The 22,345-nt window shown below is 33.5% G+C and overlaps 3 protein-coding genes across 3 annotated transcripts; all 3 read left to right on the top strand.

The window, feature by feature from the left end:
- The first annotated feature begins 1,169 nt into the window (after positions 1 to 1,169).
- On the top strand, positions 1,170 to 2,262 carry LOC102607832 (heavy metal-associated isoprenylated plant protein 47-like). Its single transcript, XM_006474736.4, has 3 exons — positions 1,170 to 1,300; positions 1,489 to 1,567; positions 1,693 to 2,262. Exons 1-3 carry the CDS (start codon positions 1,295 to 1,297, stop codon positions 1,971 to 1,973), a joined length of 366 nt encoding a protein of 121 aa, XP_006474799.1. The 5' UTR covers positions 1,170 to 1,294; the 3' UTR covers positions 1,974 to 2,262.
- A 5,027-nt stretch (positions 2,263 to 7,289) lies between these two features.
- On the top strand, positions 7,290 to 10,175 carry LOC102607532 (BTB/POZ domain-containing protein At1g55760). The gene is made up of 4 exons (XM_006474735.4): positions 7,290 to 7,978; positions 8,466 to 8,611; positions 9,004 to 9,122; positions 9,286 to 10,175. The coding sequence occupies exons 1-4, from the start codon at positions 7,860 to 7,862 to the stop codon at positions 9,886 to 9,888; spliced, it is 987 nt and encodes a 328-aa protein (XP_006474798.1). The 5' UTR covers positions 7,290 to 7,859; the 3' UTR covers positions 9,889 to 10,175.
- A 5,486-nt stretch (positions 10,176 to 15,661) lies between these two features.
- Positions 15,662 to 21,428, top strand: LOC102617073 (subtilisin-like protease SBT5.3). Its single transcript, XM_052434143.1, has 11 exons — positions 15,662 to 16,151; positions 18,184 to 18,313; positions 18,407 to 18,504; positions 18,592 to 18,756; positions 18,849 to 18,957; positions 19,071 to 19,623; positions 19,735 to 19,832; positions 19,956 to 20,198; positions 20,288 to 20,402; positions 20,510 to 20,723; positions 20,812 to 21,428. Exons 1-11 carry the CDS (start codon positions 15,662 to 15,664, stop codon positions 21,366 to 21,368), a joined length of 2,772 nt encoding a protein of 923 aa, XP_052290103.1. The 3' UTR covers positions 21,369 to 21,428.
- The last annotated feature ends 917 nt before the right edge of the window (positions 21,429 to 22,345 follow it).

Genomic DNA, 22,345 nt, shown 5'->3' on the forward strand with positions numbered 1-22,345 from the left:
AACTACTTTTGAGTTATTGTAAGTTATATTATAAAAAAAAAATCAATGTGTGTTCATGCAAATTTAGTTATTGTCGAAGAAAAAAAAAGTTATCTTTTTTTTTTATTATTATCAATCACCTTAGAAAATGGCCTCATAACAAGCAAAACTATTATATTAGCCTAATTAATTATAACCCTATATATAAATAATGTTAAATTCATTATTAAATATGTAGTTTAATAAAATTAAAGTTGAATTAATTATAAACCGCGTCCATGTAAAATGTGTGTGAAATCATGAATACAACTTGATGCATGTACATTTAATTTCAAGGACCTAGTCTACACGCCAAAGACAAAAATAATTAACGAAAGTCGTGTCAATGAAATCAATAATCATTTCCAATAGCAAATTCAGAGTTCAGGCTTTTCTACTGAATTACTTAGGTTTAAGTTTCCCCGAAAGCATATGAACGCCCCAGTATTTACTTTTCTTCAGCTGGGTGCATGCATTCTTGTTCTTGTTAATTTTCATTGACATTATTTTCTCGATTTTAATATTAACAATACTATTGCATTTGCATTCCGCCTTATAACATGAAATTCCCTTACAAAAAAGAAAATTACCTAACTTCAATTTTCTTATTAAATTAACAACAATTTCTTATCAATTTAATAACAATTCATGGGAGTAACTTGCTGAATATATCCCTCCAATCAAGATTTAAGGCTAATTTGACTTGCACATACATATGGCGGGAGTAAGCTCAAAAAAAAATATAAATGTCCTTTCTTAATAAAGGCCAGTAATCCGATCAATCCACGTACTTTGATTTGCTAAAAAGAAAAAAAATAATAATAATTTACGTAAATCTGCCAACTAATTGCTTAAAATATTTTCTTTTCTGAGAATAACTCGAAATATTTTCAATTACTCTTTTGATCACAATAAACGCCACAAAAGTTTATCATCTTTGTTTATTCTTATATAGTTATCTCTCACGTCATCATTAATTGGTAGCATTGCGTGTATAAGGGGGTTGATTAAACATTTCCTTGACCCTTGAGTCACGTATTTTGTTCTCATGACATGCCAATATTAAGTTAATTTAACAATCAACTCCAAATCACGTGAGAAAAACAAGAAATTAATAAAAATAATTACACCGAACCTTGAGCTCTAGTAATATAAATAGATGCCAATTTCTTGAAGTATTAAAGATCATACAGCTAACAGCTCTAGCATAAGGAAGCTCTCTACATAAAGGGGCTAAGGCTTCCAATTAATTGATTTTGGCTATATTCTGTTAATCATGAAGGTACGTGAGCCTCTTTTCTCCTAGAGAATACAGCATACGACTATTGATTTATCATGTATTCATGCAAAAAAAAAAAAAAAATTCCTTCTTTTCCATATAGAGGTTTTAAAAGTTAACAAATAATTATAGTATAAGGATCTTCTCTTAACATGAACTAACAAATACTTTGTTCTGCGTTTTATATTCAGCAAAAGATAGTCATAAAGGTGCAAATGACTTGCAAAAAATGCAGAAAGAAAGCCATGAAGATTGCGGTGAAGGCAGATGGTTAGCACTGTATACATTTAATGAAATAATAACTTCATTAATTACTTCGTATATAGCCAATTGTTATGAATTAATGTTGCAATTCTTTTAATTGCATATATATTAATATATATATATATATATAGGTGTTATAAAGGTGGAGATAAAAGGAGAAGGAAAAGATGAATTGGTGGTGATAGGAAACGAAGTGGATTCGGTGAACCTAACCAGGTCACTGAGAAAGGGGCTCGGATTTGCGTCTCTATTGAGCGTCCAAGAAGAGAAAGATGAAAAGGAAAAGGAAAAGGAATCGAAAGAGATTAAACAAAATCCAATTGAGTGGGCATATTGTAGTCAATTTCCTCCTCCGCCTTACCATCAATTTGTGGTAGACGCAAACCCAAGTTCTAATTGCTTTATCCTGTGATCGATTTGGCACATATGTATAATTCACCCTATGATCAAAACAACGCAGCTACCTATAGCTTTTACACCACCAAATTCTGCTTCTGCTCCGCTTTGATTTGGTAATTCGTATTGAGTTGGACTGATTTTATTTAAAACTTTAAGTCAATCTCTCGGATTTATATATGTAAGGTCATTTATTATTCCATCCATTTTCTAACAAAGAATAATTCATATCCACCAGCATGCATGCAAGAGAAATGTATCAATTATATATTAAGCATTATCATCACTTTATTGTTTGAGTATACGTCGGGGCTGGCTTTTTAATTTCTGCTTTCTCCATTTCGTTTATACCCTTTTTAACCTTTTCTTTTTAGTAAAATCCCTTGCTTAATAAATTGATGTTTTAAGGAAAATAATACAAAATAAAGATATATAAAACAAGAATCTATGTTGATTGTGCAAAATAGTTGTCGCATTGCCCCCGAGCAGTAGCAGATCCAGAAACATAATTTACTGAGGCTAAATTATATAGTAATAAGATGTAAAAAAACTGAAATTTTATGGGTTATATGTGTTAATGGAGGTTATTTAAATAGATTTAATGGGGACTACATTAAATAATAGTAAAAGCATATATATGAGTTAAAACGAGCTTTTATTTTTCAGTTAAGTGTAGGCTTTAATAATTTTTAAAGTTAAGGTTTAAAAATTTCACGAAAAAAGCCTACACTTAACTTGTATGAAAAAAGTAACTCAAGAATTTAGGGTTATCTGAATCTTATATTATTAAGGGCAGTGAGAATTAATTGTCTTACCTAATAATTTGCCGATTGAGATAATAAAATAATGAATATATATGAATTGTTTGTCTAAATCTTTGTTAATTAACAAAATGATATTCCCAAATTATTGTCATTCAGTTTCTCCAAATACGCCAATTTTTTCATTTAATCTCTAAATTTTCAATCGCTTGTAAAAGTTAAGTCTTTTGGGTTTGTTTAAATCATTAAAGTAAACGTTGTTTTCTCTTACATTTATACGTAATAAATTTCAGTGAATTAAATTGAAATTGATATAGAATAGACGTAGATGCAATTTCTAATTACATGGCCTTGGTTCATTTTAACATCATCACATAGTCTAGACTTTTTCAGCAGTATTACAAGTTTTACAATCTCAAATGAGGTGATGTTCACTCAGTGGATAGTGTGCTGGAATAGAGTAATGAGTAATTTTTTAAATTGTGAAATTGATCGATCATCCGATAAACGAGTGTCACACAAGTTCATGAACTGAAGATAATAGGATATGAGATACTTGAAAAATCTAGTAAAGTTCATCATGGAACCCAACCAAGCTTGTGGTTCCAATTAAGTCATTCGTCTGCAGACTTCTGGCTCTCGGTCTTGGTCATGGTCATGTTCGTGAGGTCTTCCGAATTACGTTTTTCTGGATTGTACGTTGTTCACATCAACATTCTGTACAAGAATGGGATGAGTTCTCCTCAATCAAAAGACTTTAGAATCTTTTTCAAGAGATCCCTGATTAGTTATGGGCCTTATGGGACTATCTTTTGAGACGGTGAAGTTCAATATAAGCACATATTTGTACATATCATGGGCTGGGCTGCTATATACTATGGACCAGCTCATTTTTGGACTCTTGTAGTGTAATTGATTGTATGGTAAAACCCAGAAATCAACTTTTTAATAGACTTTAAAGAATTCAACTAATCATATGTGTTAAATAAAAAAAAATAAAAAAAATGAAGTCTTGCGTGCTCAGTTGAAACTAATGCATGATCTCGCAAATTAGCAGTCGTGAGAGATGGGCAGCTAGCATTTGATGACAAAAGTTGGTTTAATAATTGTCCTTACCAGTTAATTAATTTTATTTATCAGGTTTCATTGATTTAGAGTGCCCAAAAGTAAAGACGTGATAGATAATTATTAATGAAAATAATATAATCATTACGCCAATTATAATTTAATTTGCTAACGAGTTAATTACATGTTTCTGCCACATGTCCCAATGAGCACAAACTACAACTACCATTTCAAGTTCCAACTTTGAACTGGAAGTTGATTAAAAAAGGTCAAAAAAAAAAAAGGATCGATTTTGATGACCCAATTGTCTTTCTTTAATATATAGTGTCCTTTTCATTAACTATTATAAATATATTATGCATGTAATTAGATAGTTAGAAGGAAGAAAAGACCACGAGTATGATAATTTGGAATTTGGATCCCCTTTTAAGACCTTAGTGTTGAATATTGATGGAAAATAACGATTTTAAGCAACACATCATATATAAAAGTCAAGTGGTAGATATAGCCTAAGTGTTGAATATTGATAGAAAAAAAAAAAACTATTTTAAGCAACACATCATATATATAAGTCAAGTGGTAGATATATATGTATATCAAAACATGATCTATTGTACCAATGAAAGAAAATGGTAATTAATAATAACCTTGATTGTGATCGTCATTAATTATGTTCATATTAGAATTAGGGGTCTTGCTAAATTGTATCATATATAACTTAGGTTACGTTCAAAGATAGTTACCTATCACCTCTCAATTGTTTCACATGATATCATTTTTTTAGTATTAATTAACTACTTTTAGGTTGTTGTAAGTTATATTATATAAAAAATCAGTGTGTGTTTATGCAAATTTAGTTATTGTCAAGGAAAAAAAAATTGTCTTTTTCTATATTATCAACCCCTTAGAAAATGGCATCATAACAAGCAAAACAATTATATTAGCCTAATTAATTATAACCCTGTATATGCTAAGCATTCAAAGATCAACCAAGTAAACCCTTCAACGCTTGAAAGTGGATACAGCTCTTACATTGAGAATGAACCACTATAAATTATATCTGTGTGGCCTTTCGTTTTTCCTTAATTTTATTTTTTCAATTATTGCTCTTGATAATCCAAAAAATCCTTTGGTATAAAAATATTACATTACTACATCTTGAGAAATGTCAATCCATTTGATTAATTTTGAGTGAATTTCTTTTATATATAAAGCAACAGTAAATTATTTAAAGAATAAAATTATATGTTAATCGTGTTAAGATATGGTACAACAAAGAAATAATCCTTCTCTATTGAGGAAATCTTCACTTTAAAAAGGTAAAGACATTATTAAATATAAAAATACACAATTTTTAATACATTAAAAATTATCTTTTTTGTTTGTTAGTGACATTTTTATTTTAATAAAGTGAGAATGTTCTCGTTAGAAAATAAATAAATAAATAAATATATATATATATATATATATATTCAAAGTTTTCTCAAAATTTCTTTACACTTTAAAATTTTAAATTAAATTTTTTCCTATATATATAAAAGAAAAAATATCTAGGGCACATCTGAACAAATTCCAATATCTTGAATCTTGAAGAAGATAGCCAATAAAATATAATCAAACTTTACCCCACCACTAAAATCTAGTATGTTATTATCCCCAAATCGAAGCTAGTCATTGATAGCGTAGAAATTGAAACAATCTTCCTTTATTGGTGGGGTATTAGCACCAATATTTCTCAAATCAAGATTCAAGAACTATGATGGCCCAAATTCAATTAACCGTAGAATAGGAGACCACGCACACAATAAAAGCAAAAAAAAAAAAAAGAAAAGAAAAAGAAAAAAAGACGATGATGGTTAACGCAGCAGCTATGTAAGGAAATTATGTCCAATGAAAGCCTCTATGTTTTTCAGTAAGTGAGGCTATCAATCTTTTTAATTTTTAATTTTCCTTTTTATTATATATATTGATATTGCAATTCATTGGAGCGAAATCAAAAGCAAAATTGATTCGACAACCTCAATATCATATGACTGAAGTCTGAAACTGCTTGAGTGTATGGCCAGGATCATTGTATTGATTACTTGCAGTACGGGGATGCTCCAGGATTCTGCTGTGCCGTGTCCCACGCTCAGATACCTTTCTTGTCAACTTGCAAATCCACTGCTCCATAACGCCAATCAAAGAGGAAAGGAAAAGACACACACGGACATATACACACACACACACATACCCAAACATATTTTATGAGTATTTTTATTATATATTTGGGAAAGAAACAAACGATCGAACCCTAGGTTGTAATTAAATGAAAGTTTTCTTTTTTTCTTTTTTTAATTTATATACATACTTTTTTTGGTGTAATTTTTTCTTCCAAAATTGGTTCTTTCAGCTATAAAAATCGTAGAGAAGGAGAGTTGGTGTAAATTATAAATGGCTTCAAGTTTTGCCATTTTCGCAAATTTTCGAAAATCCAACCATTACTAAAATTAGGTGTAATAAAAGCTTTGATGACGATGTATAGTGTGATATCTGCAGTAAAGTGTTGACATGTACATGAGAACATTATTGTTGATGAAAGCATTTGGTTTCCATGTCCTTTTTCCTTTTCTTTTAGGGCTCAAATATAAGGGATTACCTGCATACCTTGATAAATACTCATCCATGGATATGATGTACAAGTGTACAAATAATATAAACCCTCTTCCCAATGTCCAAACTCCCAAGAAAAGCCACTATTGGAGTGTGGCAAAGAATCTTCGAATCTATTAAATGCTTATATTATAAAACCAACTTGGATGAAGAATTTTGGTTAACCAAATTTAGGTCCAATCTACGCAATGACTAAATATATACATCAACAGCAATGCTAGATTAAAACCCTAGTGGTTTTCTTTGACAAGGTCAGTCATCAACAACCCACTACTAACTAAAATTCTCTGACTTTCGTCTACAAAACCCTGTTAAGCAAGGATAATGAATATTGATATCATTTAAAAGTGTTAATGAGTATTAATTATTCATATGAACGTGAATAAACATCTCATAGTTTACTTAAAAAAATAACAAATTTAATAGTCTTTATGTGGAAATACAATAAAACCAAAACATTTTGTATTTTTGAAAAATCCTCCCAAAAAAAAAAACAATGAAAGAAAAAAAATATGATTATGAAAAATAAAAGTTCATTGATTAACCTGTGGGTAGCTCTTAAATTATATTATATATAACTTACGATAATTTAAAAGTAATCACTCAATATAAAAATAATAATAACACGTGGAAACAAACGAGAGATGGTGAATACACTTAAATTTATTGTAAATTACATTATATATAATTTATGAAGACGCTATTATTACTATTAGGCTATTAGCCATGGGTGGAGTCGTGGGCAGGGATGAGAGAGGAGCCTGAGTTGGGTGCACGCAAATTCGTGAGTGAGCCTACGGTAAGGCACAAAAAAAAAAAAAAAAAAGCAGCCAATTATGGTAAATAATTAATCAGACTATAATAAAAACACAGATTCTTTGCTTCAAAGCACCCAATAAATTAAAAAGAAAAAAATTCTTTTGCTTTTTCGATTTCCAAACATGACCCAATTACGTACGCATACTCTCTCTCTTTACATGAAAATAAATATAAACACTTAAAAACAGAGCAAAAACGAATACTCGGAACCCATTCCTTCCCCCATTAAATTTATCTCATCTCTTAAAGGTGAAGTGTAAGCTAACAACCTCTCACCAAATCTCTCTATCTAGTCTATCTTTCTATCTTCGACTGCAGCTGCAGCTTCAATGGCGTAAAGCAACACCAACAAAAGCCCGTGCCTGTCAAAACCCGTTTCGAGGAAAACCGAACAATACAAACACAACCCAAATGGTTCTTTTGGTTTCATTTTAATTTATCTTTTGTGGGGTTTTTCTTTTTCTTTTTTGTGAAAATATAGCATATGTTTATGAGGAGAAAGGAGGATTGTGGAATTAGTAAACCTGGGGAAGCCCGGAGAGTATCTGTTCGAAGGAATATTTGATTGCATCCATGAAATTACGACGGCTCTGGCTTTTGCTAGGATGAGCGATTCTGCTTATAGGGTTGATACCACGTCGCGTCTTGCTCAATGGAGGATAGACAATTTGGCTTCCTGTTCTTATCGCAAGTCCGATCCTTTCAAGATCGGCAAGTGGAATTGGTTTGTTAATTTCCTCCTCCTCTGTTCTTTAGTTCTTGTTCTTGTTCTTCTTCTTTTTTTTAATCAATTTCCCATGTCTTATTTATTATCTTTTTTATTTGATATTTTGATTTTGAATTTTGGTGACAAATGGGACGGTGAGAGAGTGTAATTTTTATGTTTTTGTTTGGTAGCTGAGAAATTGTGGGAAAGAGGACGAGAAAGTATGACTTTTGACTGCCCTCTTTTTGTTCTGCTTTTGCAAGTTTTGTACCTTTTCATCAATCTCCCATTTTTTATATCTGATTTTTTTTGTTTAATGATATTGTTATTATAAACTGGATTAGGAAACATCTTTTGGTGAAAAATGAGATAATTTGTTTGGTAGCTGATGAATTGTGGGAAAGGATGCCCCGTTTTTGCAAGTCTCTGTTTGGTTTCTTTTAATGGGACAAATCAAGTTTTTAACCGTTTTGGCTTTTATTTGTTTTATTTTGTTGAATTGAAGGCATTTATCTCTGGAGAAGAACCGGATGTTATTTGTTAAACTGTATCCAGAGGTATCGAATTTAACAAGAGACAATCCCCCAATTGCTTCTTTCATTATTCGGGTTGTCAGTTCTGTTGGAGATCGCAAAGCTTTGTCTCATCCAGGTAATGAATGAAACTGAGGCTTCTTTGGTTTTCATTGATCCTTTCGGTACTCGGTTCTTTAGTTTTGTACACTAATTCATGTATTAGCTCTGGATATTATGAGAACTTTAGAGAACAGAGTTGACGGTTAATGATTTTATTAATTTAGTAATTAAGGCTTATATGTGAATTAGGAATCTGTGAGCATTAACTTGAAGAAATTTGGAACTTACTGCCAAGAGGAATGATCCCACGAGCTCATACTAGATTTTTTGCTTTAAATTGTGCTGATTTCTGATAATTTGTTGTTTATAGTTGTACAAAATCAAATTTTGATGGATTCATGTCTAGTTCTTACTTATCTTTATCTATTAGCTTGAAAAATTCAAGGATTTGTTTCGATATCTATGCAGAAATCACAGACAGGCAGCTCAAGAATAACGACGATTTTGTTTGGGCAATTGAAGTCCCATTAACTGGGAAATTCATCATTGACGTTGAATTTCTTGATTTGAAGATTGCACCTTCAGACGTATGCATCTTATATCTACATTTGTTGACACTATAAAGTTTTTGTTGAGAGCAGTAACTATTTGGTGCTTCTTTGTTTTCAGTAATTGTTGTTAAGTTAAACTAGAATTTAGGAATTGTTGTTACTAGCATACCTGTGTTAACATTTGTGATCTGCTACACAGGGTGGTGAACCTTGTTCCATTTGGGCCGAAGGAATCACTCAAAAACGATCAAATGCAACAGCTCTTGCATCTCTTGGTAGAATGTTGACAGAAGGCATCCACACAGACATCATTATTAATGCTTCCAATGGAAGCACTGGAGCTCATCGTGCTGTGCTTGCTGCACGATCACCTGTTTTCCGCAGCATGTTTTCTCATGACTTGAAAGAGAAAGAACTCTCAACCATTGACATCCCTGACATGTCAATTGATGCCTGCCAAGCTTTTCTCAGTTATATTTATGGGAATATTGAACATGAAGAATTCTTAACCCATCGATTGGCTCTTCTTCGTGCAGCTGATAAATATGACATCTGCGACTTGAAAGAGGCATGTCATGACAGCCTTGTAGAAGATATTGATACAAAGAATGTACTTGAGAGACTCCAAAATGCATATCTCTATCAATTGCCAAAACTGAAGAGCAGCTGCATGCGGTATCTTGTGAAGTTTGGGAAGATATTTGACATTCGAGACGACTTCAGTGTCTTCTTGCAATGTGCAGACAGGGAACTTATAGCTGAAGTATTCCATGAAGTTCTTGGTGCCTGGAAAGGTTTCTGAAGTTCAGTTTACACAAGGAAAAGATGAACAAAATCTATCCGCTATTCTCATATGTCCATGAATTGTTTGGGTCATTAGACAGAAATAGTGTGCAGAATTTGTTGACAAGAAGATGATTCTTTTGTTCAGATGAATTTGTCGATGTCTTCTTCATTGTACATATACATTGGTTTTCTTGGCATAGACAAGAGTATTATTGAAACAGAGGAATGCAAATTCATTAAATTGTAATGAATCGTTTGACATGGGAATAATTTGCGAAATACAATGATTGATTTTTACTGGAATTTTACTGTTGCATCTCAATGTTCATGAATTGTACTTTTGACTCCTGCTTAAAGAGATCCTTCTATTACAAAATTTTTTATTTCTGCAACAGCCATGCTTTACAGACCTATACTGATATAGGGAGAGGCAGTAAAAATATATGAAGCAAAACTGAAATTTTACTGAGATTTGCATTAGGTGGATTTTGGAATTAAAAAGACAAACAAGGGGAAGGGAATCAAATGTATAGAAGCACCACTCTCTGTGTTTGCGTGTTTCAATTCGACCATCAAACTAGATTGAGAATGAATCTCCAATTGATTCATAAACCTCGGTAGCAAAGAGGTTAGCAAATGTAAGAGCCAATCAAGTGAGCATGTAGAAGGACAGGAACTACATAACAATACGTCACAAATTTTGACAGGAAAACTCAGTGGTACAAAATAATTCCGCTACTTAATAGGCCATCATATTGCCAAAAGGGACCCAAAATTACTTAAATGAGAGTAAGGAGGCTAAAACGTGAACATAAACATTTGAAAGTCAGGTCTTTTCTGATCAATAATCTTTTCTCAGTCTGCAAGATCCTTTTTTTCTTTTTTTTTTCCCAACCAAAATCCAGGATTTGATGACACCTCAACAGAGGCAAAATCTCCAACGCATTGACCTTCTCTTTTTAAAAACACAGGTAAAATGCAAGCATCATATTAACTAAGATATTGAAAAGGATCATACTAACTAAGACATCACTTCCAAGTAAACTAGCTCTTATGGCGATTTTGCAGGGAAACACAGCCGAGAATGACAGCTCAAGCTGTAATTTGCCCACTCTATTAGGCCATAATGGTTTCATAACAACAACAGTGCTGACTTTCACAGACAATCATATCAATCTTTTTTCATTTCTTCAGATATGGTTTACATATGGAAATCAAATTGTTTAACTTTAAAAGCATGACTAACCAATAATTTAATTAACTCAATTTGAGTTGGGAGCTTCCATATCAAAAATTGAATATCAAGACCAAGTCAGTATCCCAAACAGCATAAACATCAAAAGAACATGTAAAGTTTTTTGTGCGTGAATGAAGAATCAACTCACCTTCAAGAGGAAATCTCTGCGGATCTTCTAATACCAGTTTGGTGAAAAGAACCATGGAACTGGAACATGGAGGGAACGTGAAGTTAGTTGTTACACTCGGAATATGGAGGGGAATATTACTAGGATCTTTTGAAATATTATTAGTGCGTGGTGACTTTGATTGGGCTCCAGGCCCAAGGCCCAAAGCCTTTCTATCTGTTGAACAAGTCCAAACCCGTTGGGACCCAAAAGAAGAAATTTCTTTCCCCGTTATTATGACGGAATGGATCCAATTAAACATTTTTTGAAGGGAGACTGTGAGAGCATCGGCAAATTACTAAAATAGCACAAAGTTATAAATATTTTCTGAAATCGACAAGCTTTCCTGAAATCCTGGATGCTCCGTGAAATCTAGGAGGCCTTTATCTTGTTTAATAATTACTACAAATGTTGAAGAAAGCAGGGCACAACAATAATTACGTGGTTAAACTAATTCTCATTAGCTTACATCCGAGGGAAGAATAGACAATCGGCTTTATTGATTATTGAAGATGAATTACAAGAGTTGACAAAGTTCAATACAGAGAATAAGAATGCGCTTTCTATCTCAGCAGTCTCTCTTTATATAGTTCCTAGCCTCTCTCAATTTTTTGCACCAGAAGTAGCTGCTTTCAATAGCTTTGTAACTAACCCAGATGAAACCTAGAAATGCACGTGCCAAGCATGTGAAATAACTGTTAAAAGTCCAATATCAATTTCATAATCCAATCCAATTACACTTTTCCAAACCCAATTTCAAAGATCAATCCATGGAAGTTTCAAGAATTGTGTAGAGAATTGGGATGATTTTAATAAAAAAAAATCTAATGGTCGTGAATATATCTAAATGAAGAAAACTCTTGAATATTTAATGATATTTATAAAATATGGTCGTCAAATTTTTGTAATTTAATATTTGAGTGGTTCGTATTAATTTTAAGTTATCATAAATACCATTGAGCTCTTTGTTGTAGGCATTAAGTGAAGAGTGAAGAATAAGAGAGAAAAGTAACAAGTGTGAGTTTGTGTCTCTCTCGTAAAATATCAATAAAATCTTTTAATTTAGCAAAATGCTTGTATTGCCCAAATAATTTCAATTTTGAACAATTTAGTCTTTTTTGGTTTTTAATAATTTGTATTATAGCGAGGTTGGTTAGGGACCATTGTACCAGTGTTGCTAGAAGTTCATAGTAGTCAAGAACTATTGTGGAGAAGCTGCATGAGTACAACGAGGACGAATCAAGGATCGTTTGATAGAGTTTTGTTGAATCACAAGGAGTTTGAAACTTTGTAAGTTCGTTAGTGAAAATCAAGCTTGCTTGGCATTGTCAAAGTCTTGCAAACACAATGGATGACCTTTAAGTAATTAGAGGAGTCAAGAAGCTTAACAAAAAAAAAAAAATTATAATACAGGAAATATTGATGGAGTCCTACTTATAAAGCTAGGATCTCTGGGAGATTGTTTGTGATAACAATGTGAAACCATCAACTGAGGATGCTGCTTTAAAGAAGTGGAACATTAAAGCTTCCTTAGGTGTTTTAACTTTTTTTATGTGTTGCAGAAGCTCTTCTTTAATTAGAGGAGTCAAGAAGCTTAACAAAAAAAAAAAAAAATTATAATATAGTAAATATTGATGGAGTCCTATTTATAAAGCTAGGATCTCTGGAAGATTGTTTATGGTAACAATGTGAAACCATCAACTAAGGATGCTGCTTTGAAGAAGTGGAACATTAAAGTTGGGAAAGCCATGTTTGCAATCAAAAGTGTAATTAAAGAAGAGTTGCTGCAACACATAAAAAAAGTTAAAAACACCTAAGGAAGCTTGGGACACTTTTGCAATGATTTTTTTTCAAAGAAGAATAACACACAACTACAACTTCTAAAAAATGAGCTATTGTCAATTTCACAACAAAACATGACAATTGATGAGTACTTCAACAAGGTAAAGTCTTTATGCTGCGAAATTTTTGAATTAAATCCTACTGCTGCAATTTCTGAATCTAAAGTGAAGAGAATTATTGTCCATGGTTTGAGGCCCGAGTTTAGGAGCTTTGTACTGGCTATCCAAGGTTGTTTAACTTAGCCAACCATTAACAAATTTGAAAATTTACTTGCCAATCAAGAAGCAATTGACAAGAAATGAGTGGGGCCTCATAAATAATGATAATGAAGCATTCTTCACTAATAAGAAGAGACATCGATTCAGACGACATAATAGTGGAGGATCCAAAGGAGATGTTGATAAGTGAATAGGTTATCAACAAGAAGACAACATACAGATATAGGGACCACAAAGGAGTCGCGGCAATGGTTGACAATACAAGTCAAAGAAGAAGGTCGAAGAGAATTACTACAATTGCGGAAAGAGGGGCCACATGGCGAAAAAATACTGGTATAAGAAAAAGTTTGCAGAGAGTAATACTACTACCTTCAATCAAAAGAATTATAGTGATGAAAAATGAGAAGTTGAAGCATCAGTCATCGTCGAGGAAAATAAGCTAGCCCTTGTAGTTGTAATACATGGCCAGATTAACTACGAGAGTGATTGAATCATACGTTAACTTAGAATGCTCAGATCACATGACTGGTGATGAAGAAAAGCTACATGAGCTATCAAGTACAAAGGAGGTTGCATGCTAGTAATAACAAATAATTCGCGACTGACAATAGCTCACGTTGGCATTATAGTTCTTACACCTCAATATGGTTCACATAAAATGTCATTTTAAGATGTGTATTATGTCCTAAGTTTAAAGAAAAACCTACTCTCAATATCACAACTAATATAATCAAGCAACCATGCATGTGCAATCCTTAAGATGTCAAAGTGTATCAAGACCTAAAGATCTTAGGACACTTATTATGAAAGGACAAAGTTTAGAGCTAGTCTACGTATTGTTAGTAGAGTCTGCTTATGTAAACAAGACTCGAAGAAATGAGATAACAAATTTATGGCTTGCTTAAATGGGACATGTTAGCCATCACAATTTGAAGGTAATGATGAACAAGTCAATACTGTCTTAACTTGACGTAAGAATAAACGCAATGTGCGCAAAATGTTAGCATGACAAGGCTCACCAACTCCCATATAAAGAGTCAAAGTTCAAAGCAAAAGAACTATTAGAATTAGTACACTATGACATGTTTGGGCATGTCAGGCAATCTTCTATTAGTGGTATATTTGGGTCTTCAAAATCTATATTTTTTCAAAGTTCAAGGAATTCAAAGATAAAGTCGAAGAAGAAGTAGAAAAAAAAGGTTTATTGCTTATGAACAAACAACAGAAGAGAGTATACATAATATGAGTCTCCCAATATCTTCGAGATTATAAGATATGTCATCAGTTCACTTATCTCAATACACCATAATATAATGATATAAAAGAATGAAAGAACTAGCATCTAGCTAAGATCTGTTAGAGTATGATACATGCGAAGAATGTACCAGGGAGGTTTTGGGCTGATCTATGAAGATGGCGGCTCATGTGATATACAAACTTCCTAAACTGAAAATAAGGTTCATATCACCTTACAAAAAGCTGTAGAATTTGAAGCCTACAATCAACCACTTGTGAAGTAATTTGACAAGAAGGCAATCCATTGTATTTTTATTGAGTATGATAGCTAGAGGAAAGAATATTGGTGTTATGATCCTACCAGTGGATAATGTTACACAACAAGAAACGTAATGTTTGATAAAACATCTTTGTGGTGTTCTTTAGAAAAAAAAACTATCAAATTCAAAAGAAATTGAAGATTAAATGAAGGAACAAATTGTTAAAGTTTGCTCAAGTCAATAAGAATCTAAAGATTCTGATGATTCAAGGAATGATGATATTGAGCATGATGAGGTGGAAAGTCCTTGGAAGACAGGTGTTTACCAAAGCCCTATTGAAAACAAAGAATCAAGTGAACCAGAACCAAGAACTGCTGAATCTCAACTTAGAAGATTAAAAAAAGTAAAAAAGCAAAATCTCAGGTAAGCTAATGCAGCGGTTGTAAAAGAAGAAAAAATAAAAAATACTGAGAAGTTTGAAGAAGGAACATAGAATTCTCATTAAATAAAGGCGATAGAAGAAAAAATCACCACACTGAAGTAGAATTTGACTTGGGATCTGACAAAAGGGTGCAAAACCAATATCTTACGAATGAGTGTACAAGATTAAGAAGCACCAAGACGGTTCAATTAAAATGCACAAGGCTTGGTTGGTAACTTGAGGATTCTCACAATAATACTGGTTAGACTATGATGAAATGTTTAGTCCAGTGGCAGAGCTCACAACAATAACAGTTCTACTTGTACTTGCAACTCGTAAGGAATGGAAATTGTGGCAAATAGATGTAAAAAATGCCTTCTTACATGGAGAATTAGATTAAGAGATCTACATGAACCAACCGAGAGAATTCGAAAATCAAGCTCAGCCGGAGTATGTATGCAAGCTGAGAAAGACACTTTACTGTTTAAAGCAAGCACCAAGGGTATATTATGGTAAGATTACTAAATTTCTAATTCAATCTGGTTATTCAGTAGCACATGTAAACTCTAGGTTGTTTGTCAAAGATAGTAAAGGAAAGTTAGCAACTATGTTGGTGTATATGGATGAATTAATTCTTGCTGGTGACAATGAAGAAAAGATTCGATCGTTAAGAGAGAAATGGTCAGTTCATTTTCAGATGAAAAAGCATCATCAGCTTAAGCACTTTCTTGGTCTACAGGTTGATCAAACAGAAGATGGGATATTTCTTTGCCAACAGAAATATGCCAAAGACTTGTTGAAGAAGTTTGGAATGTTAGAATGCAAGCTAATCTCAATTCCATGGAAGTCAATGCAAAATCGTGCACGCATGAAGGCAAATATTTACAAGATGGAACAATGTATCGACAATTAATAAGAAATTTAATCTACATAACTTTGACTCGACTAGACATTTCATATACAATAGGTGTAATGAGTCGGTACATGCAAAATCCAAAGAAGCCTCACTTGGAAGTGGTTCGACGAATACTAGGATATGTGAAAAGTACAATCAACTATAGTCTGTTGTGCAAGGAATGTGAAAATTGCAAGCTAACTGGCTATTATGACGTTGAGTACACCAAAGATCATAATACAAGAAGATCAACTATTGGGTATGTTTTCAGAATTGGGTCTGTAACAAATTTATGGTATAGTAAGAGACAACCAACTACATCAGTATCAACCACAGAAGCAGAGTTTAGAACAACAGAGGTGACAACTCAAGAAAGCATTTGGTTGATGCAGTTGATGAAGAATCTACACTAACCAGTAAATTATGTAGTACCATTATATTACGATAATCAATCAATAATCGGCTTGGCGGAAAATCCAATTTTCCATGCAAGAACTACACATATAGGGGTCTAGTATCACATCATTGGGGAAAAGGTTTTACAAGGTGAAGTTGAGATGAAGTACGTCAAGACAAACGATTAAGATACTGATTTGTTTACAAAAATTCTTAGTACCGAAAAGTTTGAAGAGTTCCACCAACAACTCAATGTGGATCGAAAGATGATAGTTAGTGTTGAGGGGGAGTGTTAAAAGTTCAACACCAATTTTATAATCCAATCCAATTATACTTGTCCAAGCTCAATTTCAAAACTCAATCCATGGAAGTTTCAAGAATTGTGTGGAGAATGAGAGATGACTTCAATCTAAAAAAAAAAAAATCTAATGAAGGTGAAAATATCTAAATCTAGAAAACTCTTGAATATTTAGTGATATTTGTAAAATGTGTTAATTTTTTGTAACTTTATATTTGAGTGGTTTGTACTAGTTCTAGGTTACTATAAATGCCCTAAACTCTTTGTTATAGGCATCAAATGAGAAGTGAAGAATGAGAGAGAAAAATAAGAAGTGTGAGCTGTGAGCGTTGTAGTGTCTCTTGTAAAATATAAATAAAATTCTTTAATTTAACAAAATTATTCTATTGCTCAAATGGTTTCAGTTTTGAGCAATTCAGTCCTTCTAAGTTTTCAACAATAACGGCTTAAATGAAACGGCAACTTGACATATCTTTTTAACAAGTAATATCAACACTCATTAAAACGATGCATCTTCTGTTGTTTTGGCTTGAGTAACTTCAAAACGCAATATATGCTGCCGTTTTTAAATCATTTCTGATTTGTTTCATCAGTTACACAATACAGGTCGTTCAAGTTTGAATGAGTCAATAATTATAAAAAAAAGGTATAAGAGAGTTTATTGGATTTTAATTAAGCATTGTTTAAATTTAGTGCAAAATTAAGTGTTAGAAAAATAAAAATGATAAAAGAATCAAAAGTTTATTATACGTTCCAGACTTGCCTTTGCCATCGATACGAAATACATATCTCATTTTTTTCAAGGAATGATTAAGCTGTAACACAGAAAATATCTTGATGTTTTGATGTTTGTTTCTTCATTCCTATCCCTGGTACTCTTCGAATAAATTTTGACCCTTGATTTTCTGTGCATAACACGGTTTCCTGAAATTAGTAAACACAGCAAATACCTGAGTGGCAACAACATTCCCGTAATCACTTTTGACTCCAAAACCAATTATTCAAAATTTTGATTCCAGCAAATGTCACAAGTCTCACCTAAAAAAAAAAGGGAAAACAGAGTAATTTTAAACCTGGGAAAAAGAAAAAACAGAGGCTCGATAAGTATTTCTTCTGAAAGAAATTATTTTAGTTCTCTGTATTGAGAGAGAAGATAGCAGCAGAAAAAATACCAGCATAAATCATGAGGCTCTCAAATGGTTTTGTTCTGCTGCTATTGTTCTTTATTCTCTCTCTGTTGCAGACTCCAGCTTTTACTGCTAAAAAGGCAAGCCTTTATTTTGATTGTAAGAAAATCTAGTAAAAATGCAAAACTAAATCCATAAACTCCAATGCTAATAAGGTTCAAAATCTTTCTTGCAGCCTTATGTGGTATACTTAGGATCACATTCACATGGTAGCAATCCTACCTCACATGATATCAATCGAGCAAGAATTAAACACCATGAATTTCTTGGATCATTCTTGGGAAGGTGGAGGATTCGTAAACAACTCTAATGGAATTTTTTTCTTTTTCCTAGCTCAGTTAGCATCAACATTTTCTTTTACATAATTTTTTTGAACAGCGTTGAGGAGGCAGCAGGCTTAATCTTCCACTCTTACGGGCGATATATCAATGGTTTCGGCGCAGTCCTTGAAGAGGAACACGCAAAGCAGATTGCAAGTCAGCCGTCTAGTTGTGTAAACTTTATTTAAGTTCTCTGTGTTTGTTGTTCCATCTTAATGGTAATTTTTTCTTTTTCGGAAATAGGGCACCCAGAAGTTGTATCAGTTTTTTTGGAAGAGGGAATAGATCTGCACACAACACGATCATGGGAATTTCTTGGATTAGAGAAAGACAATCAAATTCCTCCGGATTCAGCATGGAACAAGGCACGGTTTGGCGAAGACGTAATTATTGGAAACCTTGACTCAGGTAACTTGGAATGCTCTTGTAGTGTTTGCTTATTTTCCGGATTTGTTTGTTACATTAATGCTAATCATTTTTATGGCATGTACTACTAAAAGGTGTTTGGCCGGAATCACAGAGTTTTACGGATGAAGGGATGGGCCCAATTCCAGATAGGTGGCAAGGAACCTGTCAAAATGACACCAATAAAGCAATTACTTGCAATAGGTCTTTTATCTCATCCACATTGTGTTTTCGATTTCGAGCATATTTCAATGATCTTCAAAAGCCTCTGGCACGCTTTCTAATTAGTTGGTTTCGCATTTGCGTTCTACATGCAGGAAGCTGATAGGAATAAGGTACATAAGCGAAGGTTTAATTGAAAGTTGTCGTGCAATGAACTCCAGCTTTTTGGTTCCTGAAAACTTAACCACGTCAATAGACCACAATGGCCATGGCACACACACACTGTCAACTGCTGGTGGCAGCTTTGTTTCTAATGTCAGTCTTTATGGTATGGGATATGGAACAGCAAAAGGGGGATCACCCAAAGCCCGTTTAGCTGCTTACAAGGTATGTTGGAAGCCAAATGGAGCAAATTTGTGCAATGCTGCAGACATCATTGCTGGCTTTGATGTCGCGATACACGATGGTGTTGATATCATTTCGGCTTCTCTGGGTTCAAAACCAAAGGAACATTTTGAGAGCTCAGTTGCAGTTGGTAGTTTTCATGCTATGATGCATGGCATTCTTGTGGTTGCATCCGCTGGCAACTCAGGACCAGCTGAAAAGACCGTGGATAATGTGCCTCCATGGGTACTCACAGTTGGTGCTAGCACAACAGACAGGGAGTTTTCCAGTTATGTTACACTTGGCAACAAGATGGTTATTAAGGTACTCTTTTCCCTTCAACTGAATTTTCAGAATTTACTAAATTTTCAGAATTTATCATTCGCTAGTTGTAGAACATAAAGTATTATATAATTGATCACATTGACGTGTCAGGGAGCAAGTATTGCGGAGAAAGGATCGTTAACTCAAGATTTCTATCCATTGATTGCTGGAGAAGCTGCCAAAGTTGCTAATGTATCGAATGAGGACGCGTGAGTACAATTGGTGACCTGTAAATATAAGTGTTTTCATTTTTCAAATGATTTGTCCTGACTTTTGGTTTAAGCAGTTAACAAAAGCCAGGATTGTAATTTACTTGAATTGATCATACGCAGTACCCAATGCAAGAATGGAACGATTGATCCTGAGAAAGTTAAAGGGAAAATCTTGATCTGCTATGATGCTAAACTTGGAGATGCAAAGGGACAGCAAGCTGCTCAAGCAGGTGCTGTTGGGATGATTTTGGCCAACAGCCGAGAAGATCAAAACATAAGTTTAAATATGGTTCACTTTCTCCCTACTGCATATGTGAATTACAAGGATGGTCAATCTGTCTATGCCTACATATACAACACCAAGTAATCCATATTTCCGGTTTCTCAAAATTTCCTCTCTTCAAATTGTCAATGTTAATTGCAACTCATGCGCCAGACTTGTTATATGACAGGAACCCAGTGGCATCCATGACAAATTCAATCACAGAATTCAATAAGAACTCTTCTCGGATGACATCTTTTTTCTCAGCTAGGGGACCAAATTCGATCGATCCAGCTATCCTCAAGGTTGACCAGCGAAGTAAACTTTCAGTTCTATTAGCTGTTCAAAATATAAGCATTCTTGGATAATTTACTATCACATTAGTTTGATAGTTTCTTAATACCTTTTTCAGCCTGATGTCATTGCACCTGGAGTTGATATAATTGCTGCTTACACCAATGAATATGGACCAAGTCATGAAGAATTTGACCCCCGGCGGGTTCCTTATAACGTAATGTCAGGTACTTCAATGGCATGCCCTCACGTAGCCGGAATTGCTGGCCTTGTCAAAACTCTGCACCCTGATTGGAGCCCAGCAGCTATCAAATCTGCAATCATGACTACTGGTATCAATTTAATTATCCTATTCAAATTCAGTCAAATTACAAGAGTTTCAGCCCTTTTTTATTAAACTGGAATTAATTTCATCTGCAGCAACAACAGAAGATTCAAGCAAGCATCCAATACTTGATCAAGTTACTGGCCAAAAGGCAACCCCATTTGCGTATGGTGCAGGACATGTGAATCCAAACAGTGCGTTGGATCCTGGTCTTGTTTATGACTTGGGTCCTGGTGATTACTTGGCCTATTTATGCGGCCTTGGCTACAACCAATCCATTATCGACCTATTCACACAACCAAAGGAGCCGTTCAAGTGTCCGGGGCCATTCAGTATTGCAGACTTTAACTACCCTTCAATTGCTGTTCCTAATCTCGTCAATGGCTCAATGACCGTTTCTCGAAGGCTTAAGAATGTTGGTACACCCACCTGCACATACAAGGCACAAATCACAGAAATAGTGGGCGTATCAGCTGTTGTCGAGCCAATCACCATGAACTTCACAAAGTATGGGGAAGAGTTGACTTTTAAAATTACGTTTAGTGTTAAGGGTAATGATAAGCCTGTGGCTACGGATTATGTTTTTGGCGAACTCGTTTGGTCAGATGGTTTTCACAATGTTAAGAGTACTATTGCGGTCAAGCTACAGTAAAAATTTCTTACTGTAATGACATTGGCAGTGCCAAACTAAAAGGAAGGACTTTTGCTATTCTTTTATGAAGTTTTTCCTCTTGAGCTTGTCCCCTTTTGTCAAGTATGATAAAATCTTAAACCAAACTTAATCTGCTTGTTTTTTAACTTGGTGATAACTCACGTCACCCATATTAGGTAGACTTAAACCTCATTTCTTGTTTTCAAGACAATAGATTTTATGAATCTAACTAAATGGCATCCACAAACTTAAATTACTTAAATAACTAACAAAAGAGAAAATAAAACTGAAATAATAACCAATAGAAACATAGAACTCGATATCAGGAACTTCACTTTAAATTTAGGAGAAAACAGACCATCCGGTCATCAATTTAAAAATTGTAAGAGCATCTCCAAAAGACTCTTTAAATAAGATTTTATTTTTTATTTAAAGAGTCATATCAATATTAAACACTCCAAAAGACACGTTAATTTAGATTCTTCAAATAAGATTTATTTCTCACTATTTAATATTGCCGAGTGAGTTTCTCCCTCTTCTATTAATATTTTATTATTATTTATTGAAAAGATAAGACTGCAATAATTATTATTTATGTTTCTTTTAAAAAATATAATAACAATTCAATTTGATAGTGAGAAAGATTTGATTAAAATAATATTAATTTATTCTTATTTGGTGAGTCTTTTGGAGGGGATTATATTTTTCTATACACTTATTTGCCACATCAGTAAACAAATTGAAATTTAAAGAGTAAAATTTAAAAACCATTTTGGAGATGCTCTAACAATAGCATAACTACCATTTTATTTTGGCTGCCGCTAGGAGTGATGGGGAGCGTGATGGATGTCTCAATCATGAAAATTCAAAATGAGCTGAAAATTATCCTCTAAATGGGTATTGAAAAATGTCAAAAGAGACAACATTGATAGAACGTTGAACAAAACAATGATAGTCAGTACTGGCTTGCCTTAATT

Source organism: Citrus sinensis, chromosome 9 (genome assembly GCF_022201045.2).
Source record: "Citrus sinensis cultivar Valencia sweet orange chromosome 9, DVS_A1.0, whole genome shotgun sequence".
In the NCBI taxonomy this organism is placed as follows: domain Eukaryota; kingdom Viridiplantae; phylum Streptophyta; class Magnoliopsida; order Sapindales; family Rutaceae; genus Citrus; species Citrus sinensis.